This window comes from Pseudochaenichthys georgianus, chromosome 6 (genome assembly GCF_902827115.2).
Source record: "Pseudochaenichthys georgianus chromosome 6, fPseGeo1.2, whole genome shotgun sequence".
Lineage (NCBI taxonomy): Eukaryota > Metazoa > Chordata > Actinopteri > Perciformes > Channichthyidae > Pseudochaenichthys > Pseudochaenichthys georgianus.
The window spans coordinates 29,611,392-29,632,179 of NC_047508.1; the positions used below are offsets into that span (position 1 = coordinate 29,611,392).

The 20,788-nt window shown below is 42.3% G+C and overlaps 1 protein-coding gene across 1 annotated transcript; it reads right to left on the bottom strand.

Annotated features, from left to right (window-relative positions):
- Positions 1-853: 853 nt before the first annotated feature.
- On the bottom strand, positions 854-20,286 carry klf13 (Kruppel like factor 13). Its single transcript, XM_034084697.2, has 2 exons — positions 19,348-20,286; positions 854-7,363 (listed from the first exon to the last, which is right to left on the bottom strand). Exons 1-2 carry the CDS (start codon positions 19,823-19,825, stop codon positions 7,059-7,061), a joined length of 783 nt encoding a protein of 260 aa, XP_033940588.1. The 5' UTR covers positions 19,826-20,286; the 3' UTR covers positions 854-7,058.
- Between the last annotated feature and the right edge of the window lie 502 nt (positions 20,287-20,788).

Below are 20,788 nucleotides of genomic sequence, written 5' to 3' on the forward strand. Positions count from 1 at the left end.
ACAAGGTGTACTTCCTGTTGCAAGAAAAATACTGAAGCTCATTGCACGCTTGTGAGGAAAGGCTGTGAGACAACTGAGACATATCATTGCTCCCACTTCTATGTTAATCTGCTGTAATTCTCATAAACTGGATTTATATAAATCTGACATTCACAAGACTACCTTCCTTCTTAAAAAATAAATAACACCCACTCTTTCTACCCACATGAATGAGCAACACTGTTCCTGTAACTTGTGATTATGAAGTACAGTATATGTTGATTGCACAACATAACGGCTGTAGAATAATGACACCATGTGCATTTTGATTGGTTTCCAAACACATTACTTTCAAATGCAATTCTGTCTACCTCTAGGTTGCAAACTCCCTTTTACAATAAAAGTCCTAGAAATATAGACTATCAGTGCTGACCAGTTTAGCATTTTACTAAGAGCCAACCCAAGAAAATAGTAACAGTAGCTTTTCCTAGTTATTGAAACAATTGCAAAGTTAACTTTTGAATAGAACAACACCTGTTTAATAACATTAAAGCTGCAGCTAGAAGCTGGTTAGCTTAGCTTAGCATAAAGACTGGAAACAGGGGGAAACAGTAATCCTGGCTGAGTCAAGGGATAACTAATCTGCCTACCAGCAACTCTGAAGTTCACCAATTAATTTGTTGTATCTCCTGCTTCTTTTCCGTACAAATAGCTTTCACAACTCTTCTCTTCTTGTACAACTAGCCTATGTCTTAAGCACTAATCCTTACCCCTTAATATAATGTGTGTTGATTCAGCCAAAGTGGTCGCTGTTTGGCTAAAATCCAAGTAGACCTTTAAGCGAAAAGGAAATGAGCAACAAAACACTTGTAGCTGCTTATTTTATGAATTTATTTCCAATTGTAAACTTCACTATTTCATGCATACAAGTTATGACAACATACATTATCCAACAATCTGTTATTTTTCATATTTGCATAGGACATGGTCACAATATATTGTCTAACATGTAAAAAATAATGCCATAAAAAGGTACAGCAGAGCAGCTAAGACCAGCACATTGAATGTTTGAGAAATCCCGAAATGTTCAACTGTAATACTTGAATGTAGTGATTTTGGTTTGCTGAGAGAAAAAAACGACACCTGAAGGTTAGAGTGAGGTCAACGGAGAATGTACTGGCCATAGCTGAGTCGAGAGTTATTTACAGATTAGATTATACTGGTGCTGAAAGGGGAAGCAGCACCACAGAGTCACTACAACAGGCAACTGATGGTGATGGGCAGAGGGGAAACACACAGAGGTATCAAGAGAGCAACATTACACTGAGGACAAACAGGTACGGAAACAGAACCAAGGGGCTGGTGAGAGGCTCTCTCTTTAGTTAAAGGGAGGTCATTCACAGCACTGTGTACTGCATAACCTAGAACACTAATCCTTTAAGGGCAAATATGTCCAACGCTTGAAAAGCCTTTTTGTCAGTGTGCATTCCTACAGTGAAGAGCAAATGCCGCACAGTTTCAGTTCAGGCAGTCAAGCAAGACCACATGGTCAGTGAAGGGTACAGACAGATGTGGTCTGCTACTCTGCATGTTCCTACTCACTCAGTCTCTTTTGTTTCTCATATTTTTACTCAGTCACAATTAGTTTTGCTCGTATGATTGAACAGGTTTTGTTCATTCAAGTGATTTTCAGAAAAAAAGAAAACAAAATTGCTTATTTGAGATGTAGAAAAAGGTCCATATCAAGCATAACATCCATTGATCAACAATTATCAGCATGTAAAGTTGAACCCAGGGGTCCGAAGTGGGTTGGGTTCAAAATGACTGCAACATTCATCTTTCCCTTCAAAGCATTTGGTAACAACTTGTAACTGTGGAGCTGTGATGAGCTGCGAAAACTCAAAGCTCCTTCTCACTGCTCGAGAACAACCCTCTCCTTTCATGGCTGCCTCTTAAAACATTTCATAGATCCTCAGGCCTTTGTCGTGAGGGAAGACATGCCCTGTATGTCCTTATCTTTTAAATGTCATACATTTATTTACTTTAAAATATTGCATGTATGTTGTTCTTTCCAATTGGTTTAACCCATAGAAAGAGCCCGCAGAGGAGAGAGGAGAGATTAAACCTGGGAAATGTTGACAATGAGAAACGTACCTTGTGCACAACTCACAACGTGTAAAAACTCACAGTCAAGACAGACTTCTATTCATAATCTACAAAAATGCATCGGGTCCATGTAAGCAGCACATGTATAGCAAATGCAATTTTCAATCCTTTGGAATGGTTGGGCGTTAATATTCATTAAGATTGTTTATGTCAAAAAAATACCTGTAATAAGCCATTATACATTGCTTGAGTATTGTACAGAAAAAGAAAAAAAGTACAAATTAAATAACAAGAATCAAATGAAAACAAAGCTACACAATCAAAAATGTTTACATAAAGCAGAAAAAAAATATTTAACTTAGAGCACTTGCATATTAAAAATACACAGTTGCTTCATTACATTACATAAAAACATGTGACACTTTATAAAACTGTACAAGTTTGTTAAATGTCTGATAGTAGCTAGGTTTGTTCACCCTCCACTGTTGTATCTTTAAGAAGTTACCAGTATAGTTTTGGCACACAATGCGTCCATCATGCTTGTTCTCTGAGACCAGTCATGAAGATGAGACGGTCTGATCCGTGATATATTCATGTAATTAATAGGAATTTAAAAAATAAGATTAATGTTAGTTCTTTACATATGAAGGCAACAACCAAATCACTTTAATATATTTTTACAATTAGCAGTACGAATATTAACTGGTACACAGTTACCATTGTGAAGAAACCTTGTATTTATTTTGTACCATTGTTTGTCCATTTGTCCTTTTTTCTCTGACAGATGTGGAAAGCTGTAATATTACCAGGATTACAATTTAGAAATGCTGAAGTGGAGGATCATAGTAGTTTACAGCTGACATCATCCCTCATGTTTAAACGTAGACAAATGGACTTCAGTAGAGAAGGTTTTTTTTAAATATTTGTATAACATAAATTGATAAAAAATACGGTTTTATTATTTCCTTGAAATATTACCTTTTGAATCTACAAGAATGTAGGACCCTGACAACAGAGGATGATTATATAAAATGTAGCCCAGTGTTTTTTTGTTTTAGTTTTTTTTTACAGAAAACAGTCTCTTTCCTTCTTCATTCATGGCAAATAAAACCACCATTATTTGTGCTACTCATCAAGCAAACTTAAGCTACATGATGGATGTTTTAAAAAGATATGAAGATACAACAAAAGTCAAATATTTCAAGAGGTATGATTTTTGGAAAAATATACAAGCATTTCATATGAGACAAAAAAAGCAATAATACAAAGTATGACTACATTGCTAACTCACAATACTGTGGTCTCTATTCTTATGTAAAACGTTCAAAAAACTAAATAATAAAGAAATGACGTCACTCCAACTTAAATTTTCGAACATAGAGGTCAGGAGGTTTCATTCCTTATCGTCATTTCCAAACAATCCATTCGTTTCTGACCTGGAGGAACTTTTGGATAACAGGCTGGAAATAACCTGCATCCTGACATCAGCAGAGTGTAAAGTGTGTCTGACTAAAGGGGTGAACCCCATAAAAAGGAATATAATTATGTTTAACAAAACATGGTGCCTTTTAACAGCCCGACAAAAACAGTCAACCTTAGCTGTGATATATTCAAAAATGTTTCTGAAATGACCTGAAGACAATGAAAAATCTAGAAAAAAAGCCCTAAAATAAATCAAACATACTATACAACTTTTTCCAGGGAGGTTAATAATTAGTTGACAAACAAGTACAGTAAAAATGGACATGTACAAAACTGTGTTCAATGGCCTTTTGTGTTGAATTATTCAAGTAGATTTGGTACAGTGAGAATAAAAGTTACGATACACTCTTGCCCGTGGAGGCCTATACGTCACTGGTGCAGTCTGGATGGATTTGGATGTTTACACTGTCACAGTCTGTTTATTTTCCGATGGTAGAGCTTCCTGTTGCCTACTGTAAGTCCACTGACACTAAGGGTCAACGGTATTTAAAGGGGCGTTTCACTGAAAAGAGCTCCAGAGTGCCCAGTGCTTACTAAGGCGCATAATAGTATAAACTGTAGGATGTTATGAAGACATTTTAGGCAGGAGCTGGGCCCCATTCGGAGGCGTTCCTGTGTTCCAGTGTGGTCGGACACTGACCCGCAGTGAGCACCAAGCACCCAGGAACACCTGTGGGGGGGGCTGGCAGACATTTCTGTGCAGGAACTGATGTTACAACAAAATCCACAAACTGTCCCATCATCTGCTTTGCAGATGTCGACCCTGAGGTAAATGTGCAGATTATGGTTTGAGAATCAATTCATGAAACCTGCTTGAGGGGGAGCTACTCATAAAGTTTTTTTTGCAATAAAAAGTTACATTAGTAACCAAGTAAAAAAATACCATAAAAGCAAGAAAAGAGTCACGGATAGATACCACAAAAAGCTGCTCAACAGCTATCTGAAGAGTTTGTTTGTGAAAATCATAGTTGCTTTTTTTCCCAGAAATGGTAAATGTAAAACCCTATCAGTGCTTCTTTCACAAAGAGCTGCTGATCAGTGGCATTCGAAGTGTCATCTTACAGTCTGGAAACTGTTTTAACATCTTACAGAGGGTTGGTTTTCTTTCAACATGTGTTGTTTTTAGGAAACTACTGCATACAATCTAAATAAGGGATGTTTTCTTTCACGAGGATGTGACAGATCTGATTCTTCACAACTTTAAAGAGAGATGGCTGCTGTGGAGAACGAGGGACAAGGACGGCCATTCATGAACTTAACACCTGCCAGACCGCCTCAAAAACCCTCTGCGCATCCAAGGCGCAGTTGTTAACATGCATATAGTGTGAAGCACGAGACTGCAGGGCGAGGGTCGCTGGTAGAAAGAAGCTAGCACACGCGATTAATGATGACAACAGTCTGGAGGGCTCTGACAGGACCAAACACATCAATGAAACTATTTCCGGTCGTAGTGCTGAAGCATTAAGAGAAAGTGTAGGCATAACCCAGACCGGCGGGGCTGCAGCAGTTTTGATAGTGGTGCCCGCCCCCATGGAAGGTTTACTGTGCCTTTTGCCTGACTTATTGAGGCATGTCTGTCTAGAAACACAAGTGATCTTTCTCACAGGATATCTGAGCTTCACAGGGAGGACCATGAGAGGCTGGTGAAACTGCACTTTGCTGATATGTTTGTTTTGGTTCAAATGTTTGTATAACAGTTTAAAAGCCCCCCTTTGTTTGCGAGAGAGAAGTTTGAAAGCAGCTGTTTGAGAGCCCTGGTTTATCAGTGTGAATTTGGAGCAACAGTTTTTTTCCGTGGCATTGTGAAATGTGACTCTCCAGCAGTAGTAGAGGATTTCTCCCTGTGCTTCGGATGGAGTTGGGTGTGTCCCACCCACACTGCTAGGGCTGACTAGGTAGTAGCCTACTGTTGTTCTTGTCTCTATACGCTTATCCTACAGTTCGAATCATCACGCTAATTACGCCCATGTTTCTGCTCAATGTGTCAGCCGTCTGGAGGGAGGAAGATGGGGGTGTCTCCTACTCTGTGCTGCTCAGCTGGTGATAAACCTAACCTCTTTTATCAGGAGCAGCCCTCTCTTGCATGTCTATTGCAGATAGCCGCTTTGTTCTCTCTGTGCCCCATGTCCCGGCTCTGCCTAGGACTCTGGCCTACATTTGACCCTCCCACCTTACGCAATTTGGCGGAGTTGGAGCCTTCTTTGACAGAACAGGTATAGAGTCAGATGGGCGAGGGACGACTCCCCAGGAATGGCATGTTAGCACTCCTCCTGCGGGCTTTGAATAGCTTCTTGTGGGATGCAGCTGTTTCCTCAAGGGCCGCCACAAAAAAATCTGAGCCAGGAGGGAAGTGTGCCGGCTGTCTGGTTCTACCTGTGATCCTGCCAACCACCAGCCCCAGGCCTCAATGAAGGGCGGCTTACAAGACTGAATAGAGAGCTTTCATTCACTCTTGTCTTTGGTACTTGTTCCTATGTGCTTGAGAAGGGGATAAACATTGTTTCAACTAAAGTCCCTTTGTGTCCTTTTTGTGTGACTGGCTGATGATACAGCACTTTTAAAAGCATGAACAGCTGCTTTGAAACTTAACTGTCTCTATTTAAAGTTTCTTCAACTGAGATTACCTATAAAAACTGTTAACCCAATAGTATCCTCCCACAGTGCAGATTTACACAGTATACACTCCACACCGCTGTATAATGAAATATCTGAGGATCAGATGTGTTTTGTTTACTGAGGTTGAGGTTGGGGGATCGTTTTGTTAACACACAGCAATTACATTACATGTGAAGTCTCCAAAAACAAAAAAATGAGTTCTGTGTACGATTGACCGGTGGGTTAGTTTCCTCGAGATGTGAAAACCAACAAAAAAACAAAGAGTGCAAATTGTGTTGAGTGTAAGGCTGCTATATTATGTACTGAATGTTTCTCTTCTCCATGTTCATTCTTTCAAGCTAACAAGGCCATCCCTGAGCAGGGCGTAAAATTCAACTCCTGTTGAATTTCAGAGTAAAGTGATGAGTATATTGTGCAGTCAATGTGAGTACGGTTAAGTACTGTGGTACTACAGAAATAGCAACTGTCTTCAATCCTGAGGTGTGTGTGTGTGAACCCCTTTTCCTTACTTGTTAAAAAAAACAAAGAAAAAGCCATTTTGATAAGACTGTCAGGGTGTCTGTGTTTTTTCCCTTCTTAACCTTGTTTAGCTGACTGACAACATACATGGGACAACTAGTCATGATCAGAAGCTTAAAAAATACAGACGTATGGTACATAATGTAAGTATTGCCGTCTGGGAAAGGCATTACCTTCTTTTAGGATCACAAGTAATTGCACTACAATAAGCAGTTATGTACAGTATGGTACAGCACAGCAAGCGCCGGAATAGCAAAGGGGGGGGGGGGGGGTTGCTGACAAGTGTGCAACACAAGTGTTACGACGAAAACACAGGCCTTGCAAGTCAGAGGCTGAAAGTGCGACTGAGTTTCAGTTTAAGGCGAGTTGGCGGGGCTGAGGGTGGGGCTGGAGGCGTCCGAGCGGCTGTAGTCACTGAGGGAGCCAGGACGTGTGGTGCTGCCGCCGCTGCCTCCGTGCGGCCGCTTCAGCATGCCGGGCTGGAAATCTGAGTGGCGCCGGGCGTGCTTCATGAGGTGGTCGCTGCGCATGAAGCGTTTGTCACAAAGCGGGCAGCCGAACTTCTTCTCCCCCGTGTGGGTGCGGTAGTGGCGGGCCAGCTCATCAGAGCGGGCAAACTTCTTACTGCAGTCTGGCCAGGTGCATGGGAAAGGCCGTTCTCCTGTAACACACAGAGGGAAAGAGAGACATCAGTGTACATTACAACATCACAATAACAAAGTAACATGACAGTAAGAGCAGTGACCCTTAGTTTCATCATTTAGCCTATACTTTGATGGCCATTGTCCAAAAATGTCCCATGTTTTGTATGTCATAGCCTAGTTTAGTACACTGCACTTTTGTATCATATCATACGGAAAGTGTTTTCCAATTACGTCAGTCTAATAGGAAAATCTACTTGCACCTGTGCACCCTGAACAGGGGGCTACTGGGAGGGACTCAGTGAATCATTTCTGCTGATATTTTTGCCAGAGCTGATTATTGTGTGGTATTGCAGTGCGTCCATTTAAAATCTTCATATTGAAAAATGCAACTGTATGGTGTAACTGAAGTCCAAGCAGGTTGATTTGACTGCTGTTGGTGAATGAGAGCCCATTGCTGATGCAAATGGGTAAAAAACTGAAAAAAGCATTTTTCAAACTATTATTGGGGAGATGCAGGTCAAGAATGTAAATGATGTGTGTTTTGTAGTAAATTAGCCAAAACATGCAAAATACACCATTAAGTGCTTTATGTTGCATACAATGGGAATCACTTCAAGTGGACCTATCCATAGCTAGCCATACCTATACAAAACATGTCTGTGACGGTCTTTTTTCAAAATACCAAACAGTTCACCCATTGTAGCCAGCGCCGATTGGAGCCATCCCTCATACTGCTCGTGCTCAAACCCCTCTAATGAAGCCCTGTTAGAGAAACGCGGATCTTGGGTCCTTAGCTTGAAAAAAAAGAAAGAAGAGGAGGCGGAGCTAATGCCTGATCAGAATTCGACCGGAGATAAAGTTAAATTCTTCTGTGATAAAACGCCATCCTGTTTAAACCACGTCAAGGATTATTTCTGAAATAGTATGGAGCTCAAATGCCTTTTCTCTTGCAGGTTTATCACAAGGTGAGTTCTTTTTTTATTTCCTGCTTTTTAAACATGTGTTCTACACAGTACAGGTTAGCTCTGAGTGTTAGCGAGGTTTGCTAATCTAAACAAAAACGAGATTACGTCCAAAACACGTCAGGCATTGTTTCTGATAGCAACTTTCTGTGGGTCCGCTGCCGATTTGACGTCAGTTCGGATGGAATCTGTATCCGCTCGTTGTACACCCGTTTTTAAAAGATTTGGGTATGGAGGAAAAGAGAGAGAGTTTTATTTTCTGACGCAGCGTGAGTTCCCCGACGCACCGGGGACACATGTAGCCTATAAAAGACATCACAAAGTGCATGTTGCATGATAGGTCCCCTTTAAGTCTAAAGTAAAGATAGTGTCAGAGAGTAAAACTGATTTTATGTTTCACTGAAACATAAAAACAGTTGGTCGCTGTTTCACTGAAACATAAAAACTATAAAACACAAGACACGTATTGTGATGCTCGCCATGATCCACATGGTAGTGAGTCAGTGTAAGGTGTTTACAGGTTAACAAGCCATGAAGCCTGCCATGCACAGCTTATTGATTGTCCAGGCCTGCTGAACAAGACTGTGTTGTTTTCAATACATTGTAGATTTAGTGAGTCATCAAAGAATATAGGATCACAAGATGTGTTGCTAGGGCTGATGTAAAGGGAAAGATATAAACACAACCCAAAACGTCTTCAAAATATATCATTTTTTTTAAGAGAGACTAATAAGGCTGTAGTGAGACGTGGGACTTGGGGTAAATCACCCAAAAATTGGCGCTGTGCTGTAGGAGCAGGCACAGTTTAATTATCTAAGCTCCAGATGCTAATCACACTCACAATGGTTACCCAGACCATTTTCCAACATGTAACTATCTGTGACTCGGCACATGGGAAATTACACCCTTCCCCCTTCCATCAGGCAATAAAAGTGGGCTTTGACACAAATCTAGTCAAAGCCAGATGGTACTATATATCTTGCGGTTTCCTTCCATTCTGATGTGGAAACAGCATGGAGCCTAAATGCAGCGTTGTGCATCGACTGGCCAATATGTGTAATAAATGGTATTCCTTTTAGTTCCATTTCAGTGAGTTTCTGCCTGACAATAGTTACACCCAGCGTTCAAATTTTACCAGCGTGACCTTGCAGTCTTATAGCAAAGGGCGGCCCTCCGTACTCTTTGAATGGTATGGTTATTTCATGAAAATAATAACATTTAATCAACATGCGCACGTCTATACAAAGGATTTGAGGTATGAAAAGGAATAGACCTCGATGCATGAATGTTTTTAGGTGGCATGACAAATGAGTACATAATCACAGGCCTGCCAAAATCTTTCTTTGTTCTGTGGTTTCCCTCAGGGCATCAATGAAAACAGTGCTGTTCAGCATCAAACACTCATATGCTACCTGATGCCAGTGAGTCTCAAAAACAAGAACTTGGTGCACTACTAGCCTCCCCCTCCCCCCTATACTGCATGGTTACAAAACATGCAGACAGACAGAGCAAGTCTAGACAGCCCAGTCTGTGTTTCTGCCTCTGACGCCTCACCTCAGCTCCAGACAAACTAAGTCAGCCCTGCCCACTACAGTTCCTGCGTGCTTAGTGTATGTACAATCTGTAACTGACATATAGACATTTGCATAAACACACCACACATATCCTTGTCTCCTTTTTCCCAGAACATCTATGCGGTTCACACTCTGCTGCAAGAGTAAACACAAAAAGAAACCATCTGCCCTGCATGACTTATAATAAAAAAGAAAAGAAGAGCTTTGGTTGTTTTACACTACGCACACATCCTGAAATGAACCCTGGATAAAAGGAGGCGGTTTATCTTTTCACTCATCTGGTTGAAGGGACTCATGATAGTCTGATTTCATGCCTTATTAGCAAGGGAAGCAGCATGTGCTGTCACCTGGCATTGCAAAATGAGTTATTGACAAAAAAGTAGAGCTTAGCTGCTTAAGGCTCAATAACCAGTGTAACAGATCCAACTACATTAATATTTAACAGGACACCAGAGAGGCAGGCTGAGATATCCAGTCTTACTGCCCTGATACAGTAATGTATTCATAGTGGAAGCATCAGGTATCCAACAGCAACTCACCGAGACGCATCAAATTATTTAGAGCTCTGTGACTTCTTACAAAATGATAAATGAACACACAAGCTGCCCATTTTCACCTCCTAAACTGCTTTTGGCATTTAGGTCAACAATATGAATATGCATAAAAAATCCTGCTGCTTTAATGTCAGCCTTCAAAGGTTCACTTACATAACGTAAAAAAACATGCAATGCCCCAATTAATTGTGATTCTTTCATAACATGAGGATGGGGATTTCAATGAGAGGAGTGAAAACTAATTTACTGGTAACAATGAGGAGGTTTAGGGAACAAACGGCTTAATCATGAATGAAAAGTATAGGGGTTATTAGCCTCTGAGCTTAGAGGATGGCACTGAGATATTTCAGGAGACTGCAGCATCTCTGCTGCGAGCTACTCTCCTTGCCCTGCTCCTATTCCCATCTAGTTACAGTGTTGTCACAGCAGGCCATTGTGGCGATCGGGATGCTAGGCCCACCAATTGGTTATCCCATCTTTTGGCAGCGTCCACATCCAGGGTGTGGTTTGAGTTTCTCAGAATGTGTCAGTTGTAGAGGGCGAAGGGGGGTAACGGGGGAAGCTTTTTCCTAACGAACACAGTGACCCAGTTACGCGCAAAGTGAGTTACATCATGCACGCAAACTGTATTCCTACTGAGCACGAGTGTCCCCCCTCCAAGGCGATGCGATTATGTCACAGGTACTCTTGTTATACAACTGTTCTCTCTGAGGCCACTGGGTCAGTAAATAAACAGCTCATCTCTGCTTCTTTCCCACCATCCGTCTCTCATTCATATCTAGGAATCTTTGGCTCCTCGTTTTCTGCAGAATTGGTTAACAGAAATGGAATCAGGGTTTGTGTCCCCTGGTGTACGGGAGCAGCGGCACAGAAACTCAACTCGGTCACCTGCTCCAACAACAGCTAGCAGCATTTTAAACGAGAGTAGATAACATTCCTGGTGTGTCCTCAGGCATGAGTCAAACTCATACAGTGTACAGCTGAAACATTTGTGTAAGCCTGCCATATGAGAGCAAGAGTAAATAGCTCTGCAGAGTGAGAAGAGGAAAAAATACCGTTCATGTGGATACATCAGAGATCACCTTGAGGTTGAGATCGCTCTGCCTGCACAGTGAGAACAGGAAATGTCTTTTACTGGGTTCATAACAAAAACAAGGGTCACACTAAGCCTTCAAGGACTTTTACAAGCAAACAGCTTGAGTAGGGAAAGTAAAAATAAGTCAGTCAGCTCATTAACGTCAAGGGACGGGTGGCGCAGTGGTCTGTGCATCTGATCATCAGATCAAGGGGGGTGCTGGGGAACTCCAGTTTGAAAGTTAAGACACTTCATCTGAACTTGCTCCTGTGGGTATTGTCCACAGTACATGACCATTGCATGTATGATATGTGGAATGTGTATTTGTAAAGCGCTTTGAGCATCTGGAAAAGCGCTATAATAAATGTAAGGAATTATTATTATTATTATTAGAGTTGGAGCTACCTCACTACAGCGCTGGCTTAGTGGCACAGTCAGCTTGGCAGCATGAAATAAGAGGGATACCACAAACTCCAGTGGCAGGGCTCAGCACAATCCTGTAATTTGTTTGCTTATTTACAACAGACTATGTATGACCTGTAACCAACCAGGAGCCAGCAGACAACCATCCATGGGATTTTGGGTAATACTAAAATGACTGCCGAGTACCTCATTCGGCTAAACCACTGGAGTAGAGAGGGTTAACCCAACCGTACGCAGCCTATCCCTCTACACCACACATCACGTGCCAAGATGATCTGAACACTAACATTTGTGTGCAGAACAAAGAATATACATTAAAAGCTTCTGCAGCTCCTTTTTTCATCGTTCACACACAGCAGTATATGCAGGCTCTGATATTTGCAAAAATAACAACAAAGGCTTACAAAGTTATGTGGTCTGTCCCAAGAAGAAAAACAACAGCACTGCTTGATCTGAAACATATCTGAGATCAGAACTGTTTACGTGGCTGCTCTTCTATGGCAAATTAACTCGGTGGGAGAACAAAACAACTCAGTGAAAACTTGTTTTCTCAGAAACTCCATTCAGCGTTTGTTGCAAACAAGAATAAGTTGTCTCTGCCGCAGCAATAAAGAGCCGTGGGTGGGTCAGTTGCTGGTGATGAGGACCGTCTTGTTGGAAAGAAAGCTCAGAAAACAGGGAGAATTTGATCTATTATCATCTTTTGTCTTTTCGAGAGGGACCTTGCTTGCCGTTGAATAGGATGCATCCCCTTGTGGGCCTATAGCTGCCGGCTTGTGAACAATAGAAGCAGGCTCGCTCTCAGCAGGAGGGACACTCATTCAGACAGGCTGTGCGAACTAACCGTAACTCACTCCCCTTGGTTATTGACATTCACCCCAGAGACGTGCAGTGGGGTCGAGTGTGACCGTCTGATTCCTGCACACACTTAGCCATACATTACTTCATTCTCTTAACTCTTTAAGGGAAGGGTGGCTGGCCAGCATTGACCAGCTCATCACATTTGCCTCAATTAGTTAGAGTGGGCACTTTCTTTCAGCCTTGAGTGCATGCTAAAACAACCTGCAACCTTGATGTGTTGCAGGCAGTCTCCTTATCTTACCCTGGTTAACTAAGGACAAGCAAACAGCTGCGGCAATACATTGGGTGTTTGCAGGTGGGAGCAGGGACTCCTCACAGCCAGCTCATTCCACTGAAGGAGTCTGACACCATATCTCAAATGTGATAGACATCCTCACTAGCCAGCACTAAACAAAGAGCCAGAGCCCTGCTAGATTGTGAGAGGCCTCACCACAAGAGCAGATAAAGGCTGGAGATAGTGCCAGCTGTCCCATTTTATACCTGATACTCTGACGGGGAGTGGGAGAGAAATATTTTCATGTCTCACAGAGGAGATGATTATACCCTCCTTCCCCGGAGACTCCACAAAATACTCCTCATTACGTGCTGAGGGCCACACCCCTGTGTGTCGTGGTCTGCCACAGTCTGATTTATCACGCAGAGAAAGGAGACACACCTTACAAACCGTGGGGAACATAAACAGCCCAGCCAGAGACATAACACATTGACATTAGCTTAACTCTCTCATCAAGCTGAGCTGAACAACACACAGAGGAAGCAGTCAGAGATGAACCCTCAGAAGGCACCCTGTGAGCGCAGAGCTAACAGGGGTGTGCTCTGCTGCAGAGGTCACATCCCTTCTAACGTTAATCAGATTAGCTGCAGATGCCGCTGAATAAATGACCTACATCAATGGAGGGCATTGACAGTGAATATCCCGGTATCTTACCCCACCCCCACCCTGCCACACTGTATATTCTCCATCTTTGTACAGCAGATCCCTGCCTTGCATGCAAGATGCGGTTGGTGGTTTCTGAGCAGGAGAATTGCAAAATATCAGTGTTCCACAGGTCTGTATCCCTCTCTTCCTGCCGCTGGTAAATCAACACCACACCACAAGCCGTGGCCGGGGCTCGGCCTCGCAACACAAGGCGCTTCAGCACCTATTTTGCTTTGCAGGCTGGAGAATGGTGGGAGGGGCTGATGGGGGATAGACAGAGCAGCTTTTATAGAACTACTCCAGAGCTGACTAAAGAATACATGAGCCCTGTGGGCCACTGAAATCAACACAGCCAGGGAACCGCCTGACAGGGGCCTTTCAGTGTTAGAAGTATCCACCATGCATGCTTGGCTGCTTAATCACAGTTAAATCAGATTTACATTCCAGCATTCACGAGGAACTATCCCACTGTGAGCCCTTACATGTCCATATAGGATAGCATGTGGACAGCATGTGCACCAGCACATGCCTCAGAGAAGTCTTTCATGGAGCAGGAACCGGCACCAGAGGATTATAACAGGCAAGATGGTGGCTCCACTTAGGTTTTATTTACATCCCGTGGATCAAGTAGATTTAATGAATACCTTGTTTCCAAGGAATACATACTGTACAGCTGCAAATAGCCTTCACAAGCCAACCAGATTTCACTCCAAATAAAAAAATCTCACCATCAAGCAGAAGAAGTGCATCAGTCAATTTATAACAAGTCCACAGTTGTCCTTTTTATAAGGGTATGTATAATGGTGCTTCCATGTAAGTGATAACGTCTGCATGCTAATATGCTTCCAATGACAATGTTAAAATATGGTGTTAAGCAGGTACCACTTAAGACACTTACTAAATAGCTTAGTATAAGCTGCTAATTACCAAACAAAGCACAAAATACAGGTCAGGTTGATGAGCAATGCATCAGTTTTGCAGTGCAGGTCTTAAACCAAAGCACTGGACACATTCAAGTTTTGACTCATCAATAGCACTAGATGATAAATAAGGGGATCACCAAAGTAATTACATTGATCCAGAGGGGAATGTATCAAAGTTCTGTAATGTATTTCCATGGCCATCAATTAGTTGTTGGGACATTTCAGTCAAAACCACCAATGTCAACTTCATAGTGAAATAGAAAATAGAAAAATCAGTGGAAACCAAAGTCATAAACACTTATAATATAGGAACATGAATGTCTGTATAATATTATCAGGGGATCACTGAAGTCAGAGATATTAATCCTTTGTGTATTATGAATGTACACATTTCAATATCTAAAGTTGAGATATTTCAGTGCGGCCTACAGCATGGGTTTAAACACAACATTGTAATGTTACCGGAATCATGGGGACTGGTGGAAACTGTGAGCATCTCCCAAACAAGGAGTCAGCTTTACAACTGGGTGGGATGGTGGAAATCCTGCGGTGTGGCAGGTAGACACACTGAACTCTTGTGCCCCAGTAGAGTTGTTACACATCGCTGTGCCAAGGTCAGGCTCAAGCAAAAGCAGGAAAACCCCAATCTCCACCCTGCTACCTCATCACTGCCACCAGCCACACAGGAACACTGTGCACTCTGTGCAGCAGTGCAGCCAAATATACAACCACTGGCAAAGATTCAGTGTATATAATCATAAACTCCTGCTTATTTTTTCCATGTGGAATTTCGGATAATTTCACGTTTAAAAAAGTGTCATTGACCACAGTTATTTGGCTTAAAATAGAAAGCACGCATGAATAACTGGGTCTACATGGCAGTGGAAATGTTCTGCCAGGTGGTACCACTTGTTTTTTAGGACAGACGGAAGGGGGATTTACAGTCATCTCGCAGTATATGATCGACCCCCAGCAGAACACATAAGAGGTTCAGACAAAACGTCAAACCAACTGTAAAATATGTCATTATGGTCTTTGTCTTTGTGAAGTATTGACCCCGATCGTCCTGTTAATTCAAATAAATCCCGGACACTGACAAAATGGCCTTTTGTGAGGCCCAGCTGTGGGGGGAATATAGGGCCTGGGCTGTTCTTTCTGAAGAAGACATGGCTTGTAATGAGCTTATCAGAGGCCATCTCTTCTTTAGAGGAAGCAGTCTGCATTACACAACCACAGCAGAGTAATGAAGCTTCACAGAGAACACCATGTACTTCTTCATCATCACAAGACCCCTCTTGGAAAAGTGGGTCTTCATCGTTAGGGTCAGTTATGCTTCTTAAGACAATGAGATGACAAAACATGTATAAAAAGAAACCAGCTGGTGCTGAGGAAAGTCCTAAGAAAGCATTGTAATGTATGCAACCTTTATTGTTTCATTTAAAACTGAGTAGTTATGTTATACATGACTGCATTTTCCATACTGCAGGACAAGTATATGTGTTGGAGAAAAGCCCCACCTCACACAAAAGGTGATCAGACAAAAGCTGTCTGGTAACCTTAGACCCCTTAACTGTGTAGGATTCCTCGCCATCAAACTCAATGCAGCATAATGAGCGCTTTAAATGCAGCGTATTCCCTAATGTCTGCTGCATCCTGGTGACCCTCCTAAACTGAAAGACAACTGGGTTTGAGAACAAATCTTAAAGGAAACCATCTTTACTTGTGCACCGTAAATCAATGACATTGTATTATCTTTAAATAGATAGTTCCCAGTTACTTGGGATAATCAACAGGCCTTTTATATAATGAAAAATGTACACATAAGGGGTCTGTGAGTTGTCTCAAGTACACCGTTTTCCTTAAAAACCCATTGCTTTTGAATTTGTTTTTCAAATGTACATTGCTTTATTACGTTAAGAACTGCAATTAACTTAACTAACAGGAAATATATCATCAGGAGACCCAAATGAAGATGAAACTATCTTCTTGGCTAAGGTAGTTTTTAGTTTAGGAGAACTTGCACTTGAACATTTTTAGTTTGCTAAAATGTATATGCAATCCACTAGTACTGAATCTGAATTGAACAAAACACAGTTTTTTAAAAGCTATGGCCACCAAACATCATGACAAACATCATAACGTAAAATAAAGCAACATTCTTGCATGGCTTAAAATAAGATCGAAGACATTACTAGTAGGTGAAGTTCATTTAAGCTACTAACAGAATTGATTTTGCTACGAAATACAATGTAGCTCAGATTTCAGTTCCTCTTACACTCAAATAATTAATCACACACACTTATTGCAAACGCTGAGATTACAGAGGTCAAGTGAGGCTGGCTTACGGCTGTTTCTTTGTTTAGAATCTGCAGCAGTGTTTCCCCCTTCACTTAGATAGTGGTGTTTGTCTGGGACTGACTGGGCTGGAATCTATTCTCTCCTGACTCTGCTAGTAGGGGCTGAAGGGAAGCACACTGCGAGAGTCTGGCTCTATGAAAGCACTGCAAGGTTGGCTGAGGCAGCCTGGTTGAACTCAGATGACCCACATTCTGGGACTATCCAATCGAATAAGCAGAAAGAGCCATTATTACCAGAATTCATGCGACACAGACCAATAAAGAAGCCTGATGCGGGAGCATATCCAAACAGAGAGGCGGGCGAAAGGAAACGCTTAATAGGCAAAGAGACAAGGGGAGGGCTTATGGGGAGCAAAAAAAACGGCACAAAAAACACATGGTCAGGGCTGGGGGGGGCGAGCACAGGGAGCACTGCTGCAAGTTTGGCTGAGACCAGGCAGCTGAAGTGAGATGACTCACGTTCTGTGAACATCCAATCAAATAAGCAGAAATCGTGCTTATTATCAGAAATGTTAGTGCACAAACCAATCAGAACCAAACACAGGACTGTATCCCAAAAGAAAGAAAATAAAAAGAAGCAATAGAACGGCTGTAACTGCACACGGAGACAAAGGCATTTTATTTCCTCTAGGAAGCCAATAAGGTTGATCCTGGAGCATTATGGACCTACTTTATACATACATAAGTTAAATCAGTGTCTTATCCCTGATTTTCCCAAATACTGATAGACACCACTGCACCAAGATGAACAAACAGTTGTGTAATTCAATTAATCCAACTGGACTTGAATACAACAAAACCAGTAGGAATATCCAACGTATTCAATGGAATTTACCATATAACAGGCCTATGGTGTGTACTTTCAGTTTTATAGTTTAATCACATGGCACCCATATGAAATTCTTCTAAAAGGATAATACATCTAGTGATAAAAGGACACGAACCAATCAGAAAGCCAGACAGGGGAGTGTATCCTGATACAAAGGCAGGCGGAGAGAAAGAATAGACAATGAGACAAGATTGTACCCCTGTAAGCATGGGTCACACATTTTAATACTGAGACAAATGAGGGGTGAATTGTGCAGAAAAAGGGGTCGGGTTGCTTAATGTGTATTTTCTTGCATAGGTTTATTTGAAATTAGAATGTTCCATGACTCAAATATGGGTCAAGCTCACACCAGGCTTTTCTTATGTGATCCAGAGAGAAGTGTCAGGATGAGACGTGTGTGTGTGTGTGTGTGTGTGTGTGTGTGTGTGTGTGTGTGTGTGTGTGTGTGTGTGTGTGTGTGTGTGTGTGTGTGTGTGTGTGTGTGTGTGTGTGTGTGTGTGTGTGTGTGTGTGTGTGTGTGTGTGTGTGTGTGTGTGTGTGTGTGTGTGTGTGTGTGTGTGTGTGTGTGTGTGTGTGTGTGTGTGAGTGAGAGTGTGTGTGAAGCATGGAGGATAGCGATGGGGAGAGGGAGTGAGAGCTGCAGTCTACAGAGCAGAGGGGAGGAGAGGCTCCTCAGTCGAGGCTCAGCTAGCTGAGTCTGTTGCTGGCCAGATCAGCTGGCAGTCTGTCTAGCGGGGGTGTGGCACATCACAACAAAGGGGCTTTGGGCAGACAGGCGACCGCACGGCACATATCAACCCCCTCAATTTGAGTCGATCTACATCTTCCCCCCCTCTCAGTAGCCTATCCTGAGGAATGCAAAGCACATATGGAGGTATGGTCCATCAAGAGAGTCAGGCGTAGCCTAGGCCTACTGCTGATCTGGAGCGCGTTTGATAGCCCTTCTCTGGATTGATCTGGAAACTTTTTGCATGCTTATTCTGTGATGTGCGCATTGCGTGGTTTTATTGTACCTGTCGCCAACGTTTAGTTGAATGCGCGCAGAAGGGAAGTGGAAACCCGATCTGTGTGATTTTGTTCTGCATAGTGCACTGCAGTTTCGCTTTGTACCCGCTGTCCAATGCAGGGGGAAAGAGAGGAAAGCAGTGACAAAGCTCCGAGGCTTGAGTGGGAGTGGCACTATTTTTTGACTCCCTCCCTCACCCGAAATTAAAAGGACATTTCCCAAAGTTCACACAACTTAAAGGAACAATGCTAAATATGTAACTAAGTATGCACCAATCCTGACTTTAAATAGCCTACTGCGTGTGTCAAAAATTCCCATTTGGGTGGACTCGTGATTTTTTTGTACATATATGACTCGAGGAAACCTAGCAGTCAATCAACCCAAATACATCTTTCATTGTAATAGAAACCACACTTCTTATCAGTATTCTCAGTTTGAATAATCCATTCTCATAAAGGCATGGGAACTACAGTCAGTCATATTCACAGCATCAAACATTTGCATCCAATGAAACTGACCTGTATGTGTCCTTAGGTGGGCTTTGAGGTGGGATGATTTGCCATAAACTTTTTCACAACCTGAATAGTGGCATTTGTGCTTTTTCTGAGGTGATTCTTGCTCAGTTCGACCTCGCGATCTTTTGCCTCTTTGTTTGAGCGAAAGATCGGAGATGGTGGTAGGTGTGGCAGAGATTCCATCATCTATGAGGTTCGGCATGCTCTCATCCTTTATTTTTGCCTGCTCGGCAACATTGTTGGGAGTCTGCTGGTTAAAATCCGCCAGAATCCGCGCCACCACAAAAAGAGAGGAGTTGTCTTTCACCAAAGGTTCTTTAATTTCCTCTCCGTTCCTGGAGGAGGACGGGCTTTCTGGTTTAATCTCCCTATTCCCTTTTGGAGCGTGAACAATTGCACGACTGGACATTGAAACAAGGCACTCTGCTGCAAAGTGATCCATTTTGTCTTTGAAACAGCCCCCTCTGCTTCTTAATGACATTCAAAAAATAAAAAAATGATTCCGTGAGAAAAACAACTTGTTCCGTGGTTCCCTTTGTGTGGTGGTGGTGGTGGTGGAGAGGAGGAGGAGGAGGAGGAGGTCGTTCTCATCAGAGAGAACTGACTTTATGATCTTACCCGGCTTTCCAATATCATCAACATCCTGCGAGAGAAACGCATCGGACAAAATGCAGACAAGCCCACTCGGAGCAAGAGAGAGATAACCCCAGAGTATTTGTTTAGTGCAACAACAGCGGTGACAGGACCTGTACAAAGTTGGATGTGTTAACTCCCATCGCGGCTTCACACACTCTCCAGCATAGCGAGTGTCTCCTGAGCGCCAGTCCTTCCTGCTGCTTGTATCCATGCTGGGGGCGTGTCGGCCGGCAGCGCTCGGCAGCTCCGTCAGAGGAGAAGCTCATTCATTGGGTGCAGCGTGTCCCAAATGCACCTAACAACACGAGTTACTTTGAAGTTTCACCACAGGTTGCCTCCATGCATTCAGATGATGTATCTCACAAGCGACACAGTTATGCACTGCAGAGACCTTTAGGAAGAGCACATGCATTATTTTAAGGCTGGAGCATTCTGCAGCATCATCTCCACGCCTGCATTCATGTACAGATGTTTTGTCTTATTTGACCCCCAAAATATAGTGCATGTTGGTTATGGATGCAACTAATTATTCTTTTGTCATTATTCTGCAAGTCAGGCAATTCATTGTGACACACTTTATTTTTATTTTTGAAGATTTTGTTTTTTAATTTATTTTGTCCAAAAGTTCAAGGTATTTATTTTTCAATTATTTATAACACAGAAAGGCAAACAAATCCTTTGTCATTTTAGCTTGCACATCTTAAGAAATAATTGCAATTAGGAATCTATATTCAGAATTGCTGCAGATTAATTTTCTTCTTTTTTTTTAAAGTATTAGTGGATGCAAGAAGAAATAAACTGTATTTAA

Coding starts and splice junctions, on each gene's coding strand:
- klf13 (XM_034084697.2), bottom strand. CDS start 19,825: ATGTCATTAAGAAGCAGAGGGGGCTGTTTCAAAGACAAAATGGATCAC. Junction 7,364..19,347: donor CCACCTAAGGACACATACAG/GTCAGTTTCATT, acceptor TGTGTGTTACAG/GAGAACGGCCTTTCCCATGC.